Genomic DNA, 13,610 nt, shown 5'->3' with positions numbered 1-13,610 from the left:
ATAGAAAAACCTGAGGGATGCAACACTGACACCGAGCAATTGTCACCTCCCCGCCAGGGCAGCGGGGCCAGATCCCACACAGGAGGCTTAGAACCCCCCAACAGCCACAAGGCTCCGACCGCCAACCAGTCCTGCTGCTGCGTTTGGGGAGAAAAACAGGGAGAAATCCTTACGAGCTCAGCTATGACTGCTGTAAGATATTATCAGAAAGTTATATAAACTCTTTGTTGGGCAAATGACGGGGCCGGTCCCGCCTGTGGCTGAGCTCAGGCAGCACCGTGCGGCCCCGCGGCCGCGGTCCCTCCCCGCAGGGACACACCAAGCCCTGCTGCCACCAGCCTCCAAACCACGTCACTCATCTCCCGGTCCCCTCCCTGAGCCCAGCTGTCACTTTTAGGTAGCCCTGCATCACATCTGCAGGTCCCTGCACTTAAACTGCCCGAGCACCCCGAGGAGGGAACCGGGAGAGTTTCCAGCAGGAAAAGCTGCTTAGCTGAGGCAAACCCTTGCAGCATAAACAACCAGCGACACATGTTTATTCTTCACTCCATTCACAACACGATAAATATTTATTTCAAGCGAGCAGCTGGTTAGTTAGAGCTTTGTCTAATGCTGGGTTTGATCTACCAACGAGAGGGTTTTTTATATATTTATGGTCATGAACTGAGCTCCAAAAGCCCTGAAACAGATCTAAGCCTGGGAAATATTCTGGAAGCACTAAAGTCCCAGTCAGTCTTGCTCTGGGAAGGATGCAGCCTCCTGTCCACAACCACATCACACGGGCCACATGAAGCCACGCCAAGGGCCGGGTGAGCGCTCCCAGTGACACCAAGGACGGCAACAGAAAGACTTTTAATTATGACTTCGTGCCTTTTGTCTGTGGGTTGCAAACCAAATGAAAACAGACACCTCTCCACGCCCTTGCAGGTAACATTTTATCAGTGCTCTCCCTGGGAGGATGAAGCACAGAACGATTAAAGGGCAGATGCGGCGAGCTCGTGTCTCTGTTTAGCCACAGAACCATGTCCCTCTCCCAGCACAGTCCCTACTTGCCATAAATAGAGAGAACAACCACTGAGCTGATTCAGCGCGGGATGTTCGTCAGACTTTCCAGTGGGCTGGGGCAGCTCCCTCAGCCGCGCTGTTTGCACTTTTAACTTTATCAAAACGCTTTTCCCCCCCTCTCCACCCCTTGGCGGCTGGAACGGGGTTTCCAGGCGTGCCCCGACACACCAAACCCTCGCGCTTTTCCCTTTCCCAAACACAGATCAAAGGAAGCATGGACTTCTACTCCAGAGAGGACTCTGCTTTCATACTCCACCTTTTAATCTATTGCGATACGGATATGAAGCCCAGGAAGCAGCAGATACTCAGGGAGAAAATTCAGCTACGGCTCCTTGCCCCCGTTTTTCCTGCAGCTGAACGTGCTCCCCCTCGCTGGCAGGAGGGACACGGGCGGTACCGCTGGGTTTGGGAGCTTCAGATAATGGCGCCTGGCTGCTGGGGGCCAGGGGGACACTGTGGTGGGCGAGGATCGCCCTCCTGTTCCCCCCGGGCTTGCACGGGTCGCCGGTGGCCGGTGGCCGTTCCCAAGGCACCGTCCCCCAGCAGCCCATCACCCCTGCACCACACAACCCTCGGTAAGGGATCACACCATATTTACAGCAAACCGCTGCAGGAACACGGGGCCTGAACCGATGCGAGAGCAATTAGCTGCTAACGAGTCTTCACAGATAAGCTACCGGACACTTGTTTCTCACTCGAACTGTAATTGCTGCTTTAGCGTCAGCTACAGCAGCCAAGATCCACAAAAAACCCTTTATCAGCAAAATAAATGAGTGGTTGCTGATTGCCACGTCTGCACTCTGGAGGGCAGGGAGAGCTCTGGAGAGGTCACTGGAGAGGCTCTTGGCGAGGGACGAGGTCGGGGAAGCGCCGGGGGTCGCAGGAGGACGAAGGGGCTGCTGCCCCGGCCCCGCTCAGCCGCAGGCGGGTGCCCCGTGTCACACCAACAGGGCTGAGCGGGTGCTCTCCTCTCCCATTCACTGTTTTTTCACCTTGGTGCTGCCTTCCCCTTCCTCTGCTGGTCCAGCTCCTCTGCTGAGGCTGCTCCACGCCATCCCCACGCTGCGGTAACTCCCCAAACCCTGTGCTGCTGACGGCAGACGACAGGCAGGGAAGGCAGAAGCTCCATTTTAGGGGAAATTCATCAAGCCTGTTTACTGTGTCCTCCGTGCAGAGCCTCTGGGATCTCAAGCACTGATGCAGACACATCAGAAAAACACAGTTGCTCTCTCCGGAGCCTCTCCCGTACCAAGGAGAAGAGGGAAAAGGCAGGAGCACTGGCAGCAGCTCTCGGCCATGCCCACACGAGCCATGGTGACTGAGACCAGGGTGGAGCCTTTTGCACCAGAACCGTGTGAGCCAGGGACAGGTTTTTCACGGCGATGCCATTCCAGAAGAGCTGCAGCCACGGGCAGCGTTACCAGCTGAAGGTTGTGCCCAAAAACCCTGGCACAAGGAGCGAGGAGGGGCAACACCTACGAGGGTAACACAGCCAAGGGGACTGGGTTTGCCACCCTTCCCTGCGCCCCTGGGGTCTGACAGCGCTGCCTGCCATCAGAGGGTTTTAACTGAGCTATTTTCTGTGCCTCAGCCGGCCCGTGGCCTCGCAATCCTCTCAGTGAGCTTTGCCTGCCCTGAACCGGCTCAGGAGGCCAAGCCGCGGCTCTGTCCGACAGATGGTACCTCGCTCTAATCCACGAACCGTGCCACGGTCCCTGCGATGCCCCTCAGGTGAGGAGCTCGGTCTCTCCAGAGCTGGAAAAGCTTTGGAAATGTTGCTCTTCCCAGCTCCCCCCTGCAGAGTTCAGAGAAAAACGCTGATGTTTTAACTCCCGCGCTCCCGACCGCGCTGCCCACCGCGCTGTGCTGTGACACCGGGGGACAAAGGATGCTCTGCGGCACACGGGTCACAACTCCATGTGCCGGGGACCTCAGCGCTTGGCTGTGTCCTCCAGAAAGGGGCTTCAGCTCTGCTCACCCCACCTGCACCCCCACAGGTCACAGCATGCAGTAAATCCCACTCTGCCCCTCCTGCCCGGCTGCTCCCCAGACCGGGCGCAGGATTCCCAACCATGAAGGAGTTCGAAAGTGGTTCACAAAAACTGAACCACCAACCGCCCCCACTCGCACGCCGGCCGGCATCACCCCCAACCAGCACTGCTGCCCTCACACCTCCCTTCCAAACGCATCGGGCAGACCGCAAACACCAAGAGCCGACCCAGAGACACGTGTGCCCACGGGCAGACCGCTCTGAAACTCTCCAGACACTGTTCACTCCCGTTGGGATCCCGCGGTGACAGAGCGAGCGGAGCAGGGAACCTGCTGCGTTAAACCAGCGCTGCTTACGTCTCATTTCCAAAAACCGCCTCACTGCTTTAACACTTCTGCCTGTTTATAAAGTAAGAGTCTGGCCCCCGAGCCTCCAGAAGGAGAGAAAAATGACTCAGCTTGTTTCTTGTCATCCCACCAACCTCTTTGTTAATTAAGCAATTCACACTGCACATGCTATCAACTTGTTTGTAATTAAAGGCAAAATCAGAGTGTATTAATGACGGCCAGGCCTGAAGCCCAATCGATGTGGTGATTTCCAACAACCCAAGACAGGAGCGTGCTCCTGATGGTCCCCGCTGGGTCTCACCTTGGCCTTGCCGGTGCTCTGCAGGATGTGCACCAGCGCAGACGCCATCTCCTCCTTGTTCTTCACGCTCAGCGAGGGCTCCAGCACCGAGCACAGCACCATGTAATTGTTGGTGATGTACTCGGCAAACTCTTTGTACATCTCCATGGGAAGAATGCTCATGCTCTGGTAGCGGGACTTGATGCGGATCATGGGCCCCGGGGACTTGCCCTTCCCGGGGTTGGGGCTCACCACCGGGTACCATTTCTCCACAAACTGCCGGCCTGTGACGGAGCTGACGGGGATGTTCACTTGTCCAATGAAATTGGTCTTGTCCTTCTTTTTCTTCTTGTCAGTCTCTTTGTATAAGTGCACCGTAATGTTTTTGAGCGATGGGAGGTTATTAAATTCAAAGTGCTCCCCCCAAAATACATTATCAGTTTTCAATTTACAGGTAGTTCGTGCATAAAGAACGTCATCCAGGCATAATTCACACAAGTACTTCTTCTTAGCTGGCAGGTCCTTGGCTTCAATAATCCATAACTTTAACATATTCTCCACCCTTCTGCTGTTGTCCTGGAAAAAAGAAGCAAAGAAAAAAAGGTCAATAAAAAAACCTGAAAAGCCAAGCAAAACAAAACGGGAGATACGCATTAATTATTTCGGATGTGCTAAATGAGCAGAGGCTTAATTACATTTTATTTTAAGGAAATACTGGCTCTCAGGAATTTGCATAATAACACTACTTATGTTAATTTTCCAACTATCACCGTGCTCTCCGTGTCTGCTGGTGCCAATTAATATGAGGAACAAGGAAGATAAAGCCCCTCCAAACCATAAACGTATCATTTCCCATTCACTGCCAAGAGGGCCTCGAAAAGTAACTGAAAGAACCCCACTAATCATTAATGGCTTTTGCAAAACAGCAGCTCCGTTACAGGTATCTCACAACCACCTCCCTTCTCAGTACAGCGGTTTACAGCCGGACTGGAGAACATTTCCTTCCCTGTAACAGAACAATAAAGGGATCTGAACACACACCCAGGGATCGCCTCATCCACAGCTGGAACGCAACCACCTCTGGCAGGGAAGGAAGCATTTACAAACCCCACGATGTTTTAGGGCCAAAGTCCAGAGAATCCAACTAAAACATGGAGAGGAATTATGGGAGACAGAGAGAGCTCCGCAGGAGAATCATCACAGCTCAGAAACAGAAATTTGGCTTGGGTATCTTTGAAACACTGAGACAGCAAGGGATGTGGTGGATCCTTAAGAGCTCCCCGGTGATGCTGACCTCATCCTGGAAGAACATCCAGGGGCATTTGGTGCAGGAGTGACTTGGAAGATAAAGCACCCGCAGCTGAACCGCTGCTCGGGGTTCCACAGCAACCTGTTTTGATTGGAAACCTCTCCCAAAACAGCAACCCCAGCTCAGTCTGCCCAGCCCGGCAGCCGGGGCAGGACTGGTTCTGCTGGAAGCCACGATGGGCGCCGGGGGGCCAGGAAGCACACACAGGAACTACACAAGAACACTGAATTCCTGACAGAAATACCCAGTCAGATACTGAGTTTGTTGTCTGCGAACTCAGAGAAAGATGGAAAGTTAGCCATCAGTTCATGGCGTGTTTTGAGATGAGGGTGCACTTCCAAATGAGTTTACACAGTGATGTGCAAGCCCCAGCTCGCGTTCCCGGGACCCTTCCTGGGCAGTGTGACCACGCAGCCCTCCAGGTCACCACCACAGGCTGCTGGAAGCCACGGCGCCCCACGTGCAGGAACAGGCTGCTGGACACACGTCACCTCCCGCCTCCGCTGCTCCCGACCTGATATTGAAGGAAATCTTCTATACTGACACATCACTGAGCTGGAACGATGAACTCTGACACGGAGGGCTCCCTCAGCAACCCGCCAGGCCTGGACTTAACCTGTATGCACAGTTATGTGGCTCTGATGCCTGGAATGAGTTCACAGGATCCCATCATTCGTGTCTTCTCTGATCAGCAGAGACTTGTTGATTGAGCTCGTCAGTTGTGCAATCCTGCAGCTGCCTAGTCCTGATCAAGCTTTGTTAGCTAACTCTAGTACTCAGAAGGAAAAGCAGCTGTAGACTTTACTTCAGAATGCATTTAGTCTTAGCGGGCCACAAAACCACATATTGGTGGCCGCTGTGTTCTAGTGAAGAGAAGGATGTGTTGTGCCGATCCCCGGGATGATTTTGCCACCTCACCTGGCTGGAGAAGGGAAAGCTACACTGCACAACCACCTCAAAGACTCTCTGCGATGGGCATGGGACATTCTCCATCACTAAAGCTGACACTCAAAGTACCACCAGCGTCAGGAGGTGCACTATATGAACTCTTCAGACTATTCACTCTCATAACTTCGCTGGCAGCCTCCTGCCACCACCCCACAGCTTCTGGGAGGTGACACGTCCTATGCGAGCAGCGAGTATCATCAGCAACCGAGCAAGACTGAAGATTCTTCAGGTCTGATCCATTCTTAGCAACGGCTGAAGCCGCTGCGCTGAGAAAAGGGGGAAGAAATAATTGGCACTTGCCTGTAAATATAATTGCGGAAGAAAGCAATATGGAGAAAGGCTGACCCACAGTTACACTTACTCACTAAAACGACAATGCGTCCCCTGCTGCTACTATGCAGCGGGTTATAAAATGTAATAACGAGGAACTGAACTAGAACAGAGGCGATTCCTCAAAGGCACTACCTTATTTGGGTGCACGGCACGCCGCAGGTTCTCCATCCATTTATCTCGCTCTGCTGCAGAACGACACGAGAAGCACTTACTTCCTGATGAAGTCGTCACCTACAGGGAAAGGAACAGGATTATGTCTTGACCGGCACACTGCAGTCTGCCACTCGGGGGGAGAGGGGGGTTAGCAAAGATGCTAGTGGATTTTTTAAGCATTTTTTTAAGTAAACAGTTTTACCCAAGCATGAAGCAACAGCCCCTAAGGCTGGTGGAAAAACAGGGCAACTCTGTATGTCGCAGAAATAATCATGGAAGCAAATTCCAATTACTTCTCCTCTTCCACAGCAGCAAACACTAGATGATGGGCCCCATGCATGCAACACTTCAAACCACCAAGCTCCGCAACTGAGAGCAGATCCTTAGATGAACCAAAGATAAATCGCAACCACCTGGCATCCCTCCAGACTCAACCCAGAGCCGGTGACAGTCACAGCCCTGCTCCTCGCTTTTGGAAGGACATCAGGCCTGGGAAGGCTGGCTGCATTCCTTCCCGTTCCTAGGCCACGAGCCCTCCGCGTGTCCTCACACACACGTGTCCCTCGAGCCGCCGTGTCCCTCGAGCCGCCGTCTCCTCCCAACCCGACAGACCAGACCGCGGTCCCCGAACCGGCGCCGCCCTTCTCTGCCATATTCTTTACGTCCATCTCTGCTTGCTTTAAACAACTCCCCTCTGAGCTTCATTTCCGCCGGTCTCAAGCTGCAGAATTATTTCTGAGTGCTTTATCATCTCACCGCGTTTGTGTTTACACACGGCACACTGGGTTATCTGCTGCTGGGAGACACAATCTCCTTTAATTTAATGTATCTCCCTAAGCGGTTCTTGCAGCAGGGCTGGCACTTGCTAAGATTTGTCATTAGCCAATCTCAACGATGCGCTAACACGTCCCTCCCTTTGAACACGGGCTCTTCTAACCGGGACAAAGTGGCAAGAGGCCCAAGCCGTCCTTACACAGCGAACGCAGTGAATCCTGCACCCTCGCCACCCGCTGCTCTCTCCTCCCTGTCCCCATGCGCTTCCACGCTCCTTAAAGCCAAGTTGTCCCGGGTGACACACACGGGTCCCACAGCTGCCTAGAGGATTCGTATCCAAACAAACAGGCACGCAATTAGCTGTGCTTCTACTGAATCTCCTCATTAAATGACAGTTTTTACCAGCTGTTAGGTTGAATATCTAATATATTTTCTTGCCGCACTTAAGTCAACGTATTATCATTGAGTTATCATGGTAAGATTTATGATTCAATTCCAAAACAATTACTGATTGCCTAATCACTCAAAACCTCACAAAAACCAGTAACTGTCACACTGAAGTGAGAAAAGGGGAAAATCCTCGTGTGACAGACGCGAAGCCCCTCTGCGTCTGAGGGGAGCTGAAGGTCGTATCTATGTATCTATCTAGCTACAGATCTATGACCAAAAATGTAATTTTCCCTCATCTGCAATAACATCCCAGCTTTGAGCTCTGACCTAAACATCATATGGCATTACTGAAATTCATGGGTTATTAATTATCTTGGTAAAGAGAATATTCTGGTCTCATCAACATTTTGGATATGCTAGAATACTATTAACATAAAGGATAAACTCAATTAGTAAAACTCATTAATTTCAAAAATGTTACTTATTCACATTCGTCATTCAGAGCCCTCGGATGGGTGATCCCTTAAGGCAGATAAAATCTTGTCATTTTGATGTCTTAGGTGCAGCAGGGGTCCCTCAAAGCACACTTGAAGGAGTAACAGCACAAGATGATGACTGAGCTACTGAAGCTGCTCCACTCAAGATGTTCCAAGCTTTCAGGAGCAGATCTTCAGCAGGCCCGGGCTGGTGAAGCCTCCACACACGTGCGGAACGGCCAACGGCGTCTGGAGGCCCCGCGAGCAACCGCGGCATTTGCACAGCTGGACCAAATTTAGAGCAGCTAAATTTAGCCCCACTGAGCTCCCCCTCGCTCAGGCAGGGCCGGGTGAAATGACACGGGTTCAGTCGTATCGGAGCAACTACAGATGTTCCTTGTGCTGCTCCATCCCACAAATTGCAGCAGGACCCCAGAACCAGCAGAGCCAGGAACGGGCTCTGGAGTCTGGACTCCGAGTCCCCTTCCCCGCACTGGGATGCCCACTGTGTGTGCAGCGCCCACAGCACGTGCAGTGGCATTAGATGATTATGCTGACTGGGAAGTCTTATAAGGAGAAAAGTTGTGTTGAGTAACTTTAAAAAAAAAAAAAATCAATGGAGAAAACAAGTAAATCCCGACTGCCAAGTACTCAGCAAACCAGAAAAAACAAATTTCATACAACTAAATAAGCAGAAAAAGCCAAATGCAGCAGTGCATTAGTGCTGACTGCTTACCCTGCAGAGCAGAGCCGAGTGCCAGCTCGAGCACGTCCTGCTGCGGGCCAGCCCAGCTCGAGGAGAGGAACAAGAGCAACACCCGTGTTGCCCCTCGGTACAGCAGCCGCGTGTGATCTTCCCGCTGCAGACACCTTTGGCACCCTCGCTGTGGTCTCCCCTGGGGTGCGCTGCCAGCTCTCTCTCCATCCTGCCCTCCCCTCCAGCCGTGACAAACCCTGACGCGTTGTTCCCCAGCCAGGAGGCTGCAGCCACAGGACCCGCGGCACGTCGGACCCGGCGCTGCCCGCACCGCACCCAGCTCCTGCAGAACCCGCTGCGCGCCGTGACGGACCCAGAAACACGTGGAGCCGGCCTGGCCAACCCAGGAACAACGTCCCAAGTGAGAAGTGATGGACAGCAGACGGAAGCAGCTCCCGAGGCACCGGCCACTGCCCGACCACCCCGCGCACGGAGGAGTTAAGAACAGCGCGAGGCTGGCACTGCCCAACAGCAGCAACGCTTCGCTTCTCAAGCTGAGACAGCAAACTTGGCCATTTCTGACAGATGTGCCTGGAGAGCAGATCCACAACAGCCTCGAAGTACAGGGACGAGGCACCATCGCCAACCCCCAGCACCTTCCCAACCCACATTCTTGGTTCCCCTTGTCTCCGTCACTCTGGCTGTAACTTCTCACTTGGTGTCTCTTGCTCAGGGCTCCTCTTCCCGGACACCAGTGAGCTCCGGGCTCTCCAGCGTCCCCACACACAGCAGTGTTGTGGCTCTTGGCCATCAGCCTCTGTTTTCCTTCTGGCCTCGTGCAGACCCCAGCCAGAGCTTTCCCAGCTCCAGGAGCCACCGCAGGTTTGGCTGCTTTTTGCCGTATCTCGCCTGTACTTTCAGATACAGCAACACTGACGGACTCGGGATCACAGGCCACAGACGGGACCCTCTGGACGCAGCGATAACTGAGGGTGACGTTCAAGCACTGAGGAGGAGAAGGTGTCCGGGTGGTTGTCACTCAGCTTCCACTGTTGCCCGGGATGTGGAACCGTGGGGTGAAGCTGTCGGTGCCCATGCAGGTCAGGGTCTGGAGGGGATCCTCGGACATCTGCAAACTCATTCCAGTGCTGACCTCACTCTGAGTTTGGAAGATGCTCTTCGGAGATACCAGATCAACGCATTAACAATACGGCATTGAGCTCTCACCTCAGTCCTTCCCGCTGGAGCTTGATGAGTAACCACCAGTTACAAATCAATGTCCCTTTTGTTTTCCTGCTTTCTTCCTTTCCCCTGCAGGATTTGCTGAGCAGCAATTAACATGTTCTTTTTTCTGTATGACTCTTCTTTAGCCAACTCACTTAAAAATGAAATTTTCTTCCTCCTTACAAGTGTAATTTCCCTCTCAGTCAACTTTCTACAAGTACCGTTCACATCCCTTCCTCTGCTCTTGTGCGCGGAACAGAATTGGTAAACAACTCTTATATTATGGATGTCACATCTATTTTCCATCTAGCTTCATTTTATCTTTCTTGAGTGGAATGTAATAGAGGCCATATAATTTACAAAACTGTTCTCCTCCTGACCTGCCACACTTGCTCAATTCTACAGAGAATGAACAGCACTGGGAAATTTATACCTCAGCCCACTTCAGAGTTTATGTTTGGGGCTGTTATTTGTAAGACTGTTTTTTGTGTTACCAGCTTACATTTTAAGAAATGGATCTTTTAACTCATTTCTTTCCAAGTGTGCTAATTTCAGCAAAGAAAAGGTCTCCCCGTCTCCGGTCGGACTGCTCTTGGACAGCACCCAGGAACCTCCCGTGGCCGTGCCCAGCGGGGGAGCCCGCGGCCCCGTGCCCTCCGCAGCACCCCCAGCCACCGATACACGTCTGTCTGCTCCTCTGTGCCCAACTACAAACAGGTTCCTTTCTCCGCACAGAAATCGACCACCTTATTACTGTAAGAAAACCACTTCCCAGTTCTATATCCAGCCACTGCCATAAGCAATAATACTTTGCCATCCATGATGCAGGACAAATGATTCCCAAGACTGAGCTACCCAACTACAGACTGGTTTGTACGTGTCCTGCCACCTCCTGCTAGCACAGACCTAACCACATGCCACAGCAGATGTTAGAAGAATCTCAAATACTCACAGCTTTTTCTATTTACCCAAAGAAGCGAAGCTTCAGTTCTCCAGACAAAGTCCTCAACGCTCCGCTGCCAGCAGCAGGCTGCCTCTGCGACCACGGCGAACGCTTGGGAACACCGAGCAGGGATCAGCGCTCTCCGACACAAACATGAACTACGAATTTACGCTCTGCTAATACGCAGCCGTACGTAGCTCAGCACCTGTGCGGCACCAAGCTCTGCTGCGACGAGGCAGAGCGCTCATCGCTCCCATCTTGTGGGTGTGATCCTCCTTGGAAAGGCAGGAGTCATTTTCTACCTGTGAAACTGTCTCTGTGTAGCAATTCAGGGCAGAAATGTCTTTTTAACAGCAAGATCCCGAGATGCGACCCCACGGCTGGCTCCCCGTCAGCTCATCGCGCTGGAACGGCCCCGCGAGCGGCAGAGAAGAGAGAGGCTCCTTACCTCGAAGCAGTAGTCCTGTCCCAGGATGCTGCTGTGCACGGGCTTGATGACCACCTCCTCCTCCATGCTGAGATCCAGAGCCTCAACAGCGCTACTGGGGCTGAGCAAAGACTCGTGGGAGCGCGATTCTTTCAGCCTCGGCATTAGATGGGATCTAGAGGAGAAATGCAACGGCATCAGCGGATGCTTTCCTTCCCAGGGAACTTATTGAGTCCATCTGTTAGCAACAACGGCAGGATATTTCTGGGAATTTTTTGCCATGAGATAACCGAGGGCCCAGAATAGCAGGGACTGCTACATTGTCCCATTTGTAATTTGGTGAGCAGGTTTATTACAGGCTGTACATTTTTTCCAGACACAGTCAGGACTACATTAGAGGTTTGTAGAGCGTGGGTCTCTGCACAGCTCAGTATCTCCCAGTGGCCACCACACCGGCTGTGTGGGACCTCCCAGCGCTCACCAGTCCTGCCCCTGGGGCTGCAGCACCCGGTGCTGAGCTCCGGTGGGGCTGAGCACCCGCAGCACTGGGTCTGCATGTGTCCCGTCAGCACCCTACTTCACTTCATGCTGTTTTGCAGCACCCAGTCCCTCCTGACAGAAGGACGTTACCTGCGATGGGGAGGAACCGATGACACATCCTTCTGAAAGCCCAGGCAGCGCCCGGGCGGACGCCGTCCCCGCGCCCCGCTCCCCCCACCAAAACACACACATCTGCATCACGGATGCAGCCGGTGTCTGGATCCACAATAACCCCAGGGTTCGTGTGCTCTCTCCGACTGTTACACACATCCCTGGGACGGGGACAGTGTGGAAAATAAGGCTTTGATAGCCCTATCGATTGATCTAAATGCTCTGGAGTCCCACTGGCAGCATTTAGCAGCAGGGAGCCCACAGACAGCGAGCAGCACACCATTTTCCAGCCAGCCAATACAATCAATGGTGTTGTAACTCTTAAAGCTAAACCAGAGAACTCAAGGGGGGGGAAAAGAAGGGAAAGATTGCTGGGTAGTCCCAGGGAAAACACAGCAAAACCAGAAAATGGCAAAGGAAAAAAATAACTTGAGGGCAAAGGGAGCAGTTCCCTCCTCTATAGCCTGCACCATGCAGAATGTTCCTACACCAGCTCATGAAAACTCTGACCTTTAAAAACTCTGGCAAGCAATTTAGGGTCTTCCAAAGAGACCACGTGTCCCTCTGTCTACAAAGAAAGCACGACGCCTTCTCCAAGGGCACGGAAGGACAGAAATAAGGGGAGTTTGAGATATTCTCAGCATGCTCTTTTGTGAGCGAAACAACAGTGCTCCCAGTATACTCTCAGATTGCTTTGTGTGATGAGTTCCGTCGTTCTCTAGAACAAAGCTGACCGAAACACAGAGAAATGTCAATAGCGCATGCAAAATTCATCGCTTCCAGTGAACCGCATGCCAAGCTGAATCCAGAAAACAGCCAAAGAGATTCCGCCATAAACAGCAGCGGGAGGCGAACAGGTGCTTCTCCACATTGGCCATTTAGATTCCTGCCATGGATGAAACCGCAGGTGAGAACGGACCAGCCCGCAGCTGCGTTCTCCGGCTCAGCGTGCCAGTGGGCAGCTCTGGGAGCCACAGATCCACGGGACAACCAGCCCTGGGACAACCAGCCCAGGGACAACCAGCCCAGGGACAACCAGCCCTGGGACAACCAGCCCTGGGACAACCAGCCCGGGGACAACCAGCCCTGGGACAAGCAGCCCCGGGACAAGCAGCCCGAGGACAACCAGCCCCGGGAACAAGCAGCCCCGGGGACAACCAGCCCCGGGACAACAAGCCCGGGGACAACCAGCCCTGGGACAACCAGCCCCGGGGACAACCAGCCCCAGGGCCATGCTGCCAGCACGGCCTCCTGACACCTCCCTGCATCCATAGGGACGCAGCCAGGACCAGCTCTGGTGGCACCTGTTAAGGCACCTGCATAAAACCAGACGACAACACCAAAATCTTTTTCTTAGGGGACAACCAGCAGCCCTCAAACGTTAAAGGTCAGCGCAGCCCCGCGCTGCATCAGAAACGGTGGCTCTGAAGGAAAAGTCTCTCTATCCCATTAGCGATTCTCTAAACTGCCCACTCACCCTATATCTCTATGGTGAATAAATTGATCTTTAGGAACTGAGCACAGTCGTTTCCCAGTACTTTGTGGCAATTTTACACTATTTTCGCAGAAAAGGGTCCATATCCTCTTCCTCTGAATGATACTG

General features: G+C 53.0%; 1 protein-coding gene across 10 annotated transcripts in view; it reads right to left on the bottom strand.

Annotated features, from left to right (window-relative positions):
• The window catches only part of DAB2IP (DAB2 interacting protein), a 147,277-nt gene that overhangs the window by 25,294 nt on the left and 108,373 nt on the right, over positions 1-13,610 (bottom strand). For 9 of the 10 annotated variants that reach the window (XM_071817237.1, XM_065853615.2, XM_065853614.2 and 6 more), the window contains 3 exons: positions 11,378-11,531; positions 6,405-6,503; positions 3,704-4,258 (listed from right to left, as the gene is read on the bottom strand). In XM_071817237.1, the coding sequence (XP_071673338.1) occupies positions 3,704-4,258; positions 6,405-6,503; positions 11,378-11,531 (808 nt within the window). Of the gene's footprint in view, positions 1-3,703; positions 4,259-6,404; positions 6,504-10,938; positions 11,346-11,377; positions 11,532-13,610 lie in introns of those variants that run through there. The other variant, XM_071817238.1, reaches the window with a different exon arrangement.

This window comes from Patagioenas fasciata, chromosome 20, assembly GCF_037038585.1.
Source record: "Patagioenas fasciata isolate bPatFas1 chromosome 20, bPatFas1.hap1, whole genome shotgun sequence".
Lineage (NCBI taxonomy): Eukaryota > Metazoa > Chordata > Aves > Columbiformes > Columbidae > Patagioenas > Patagioenas fasciata.
Note: the sequence above shows the minus strand (reverse complement) of the source record. Positions and strands in the feature narration are given on the sequence as shown.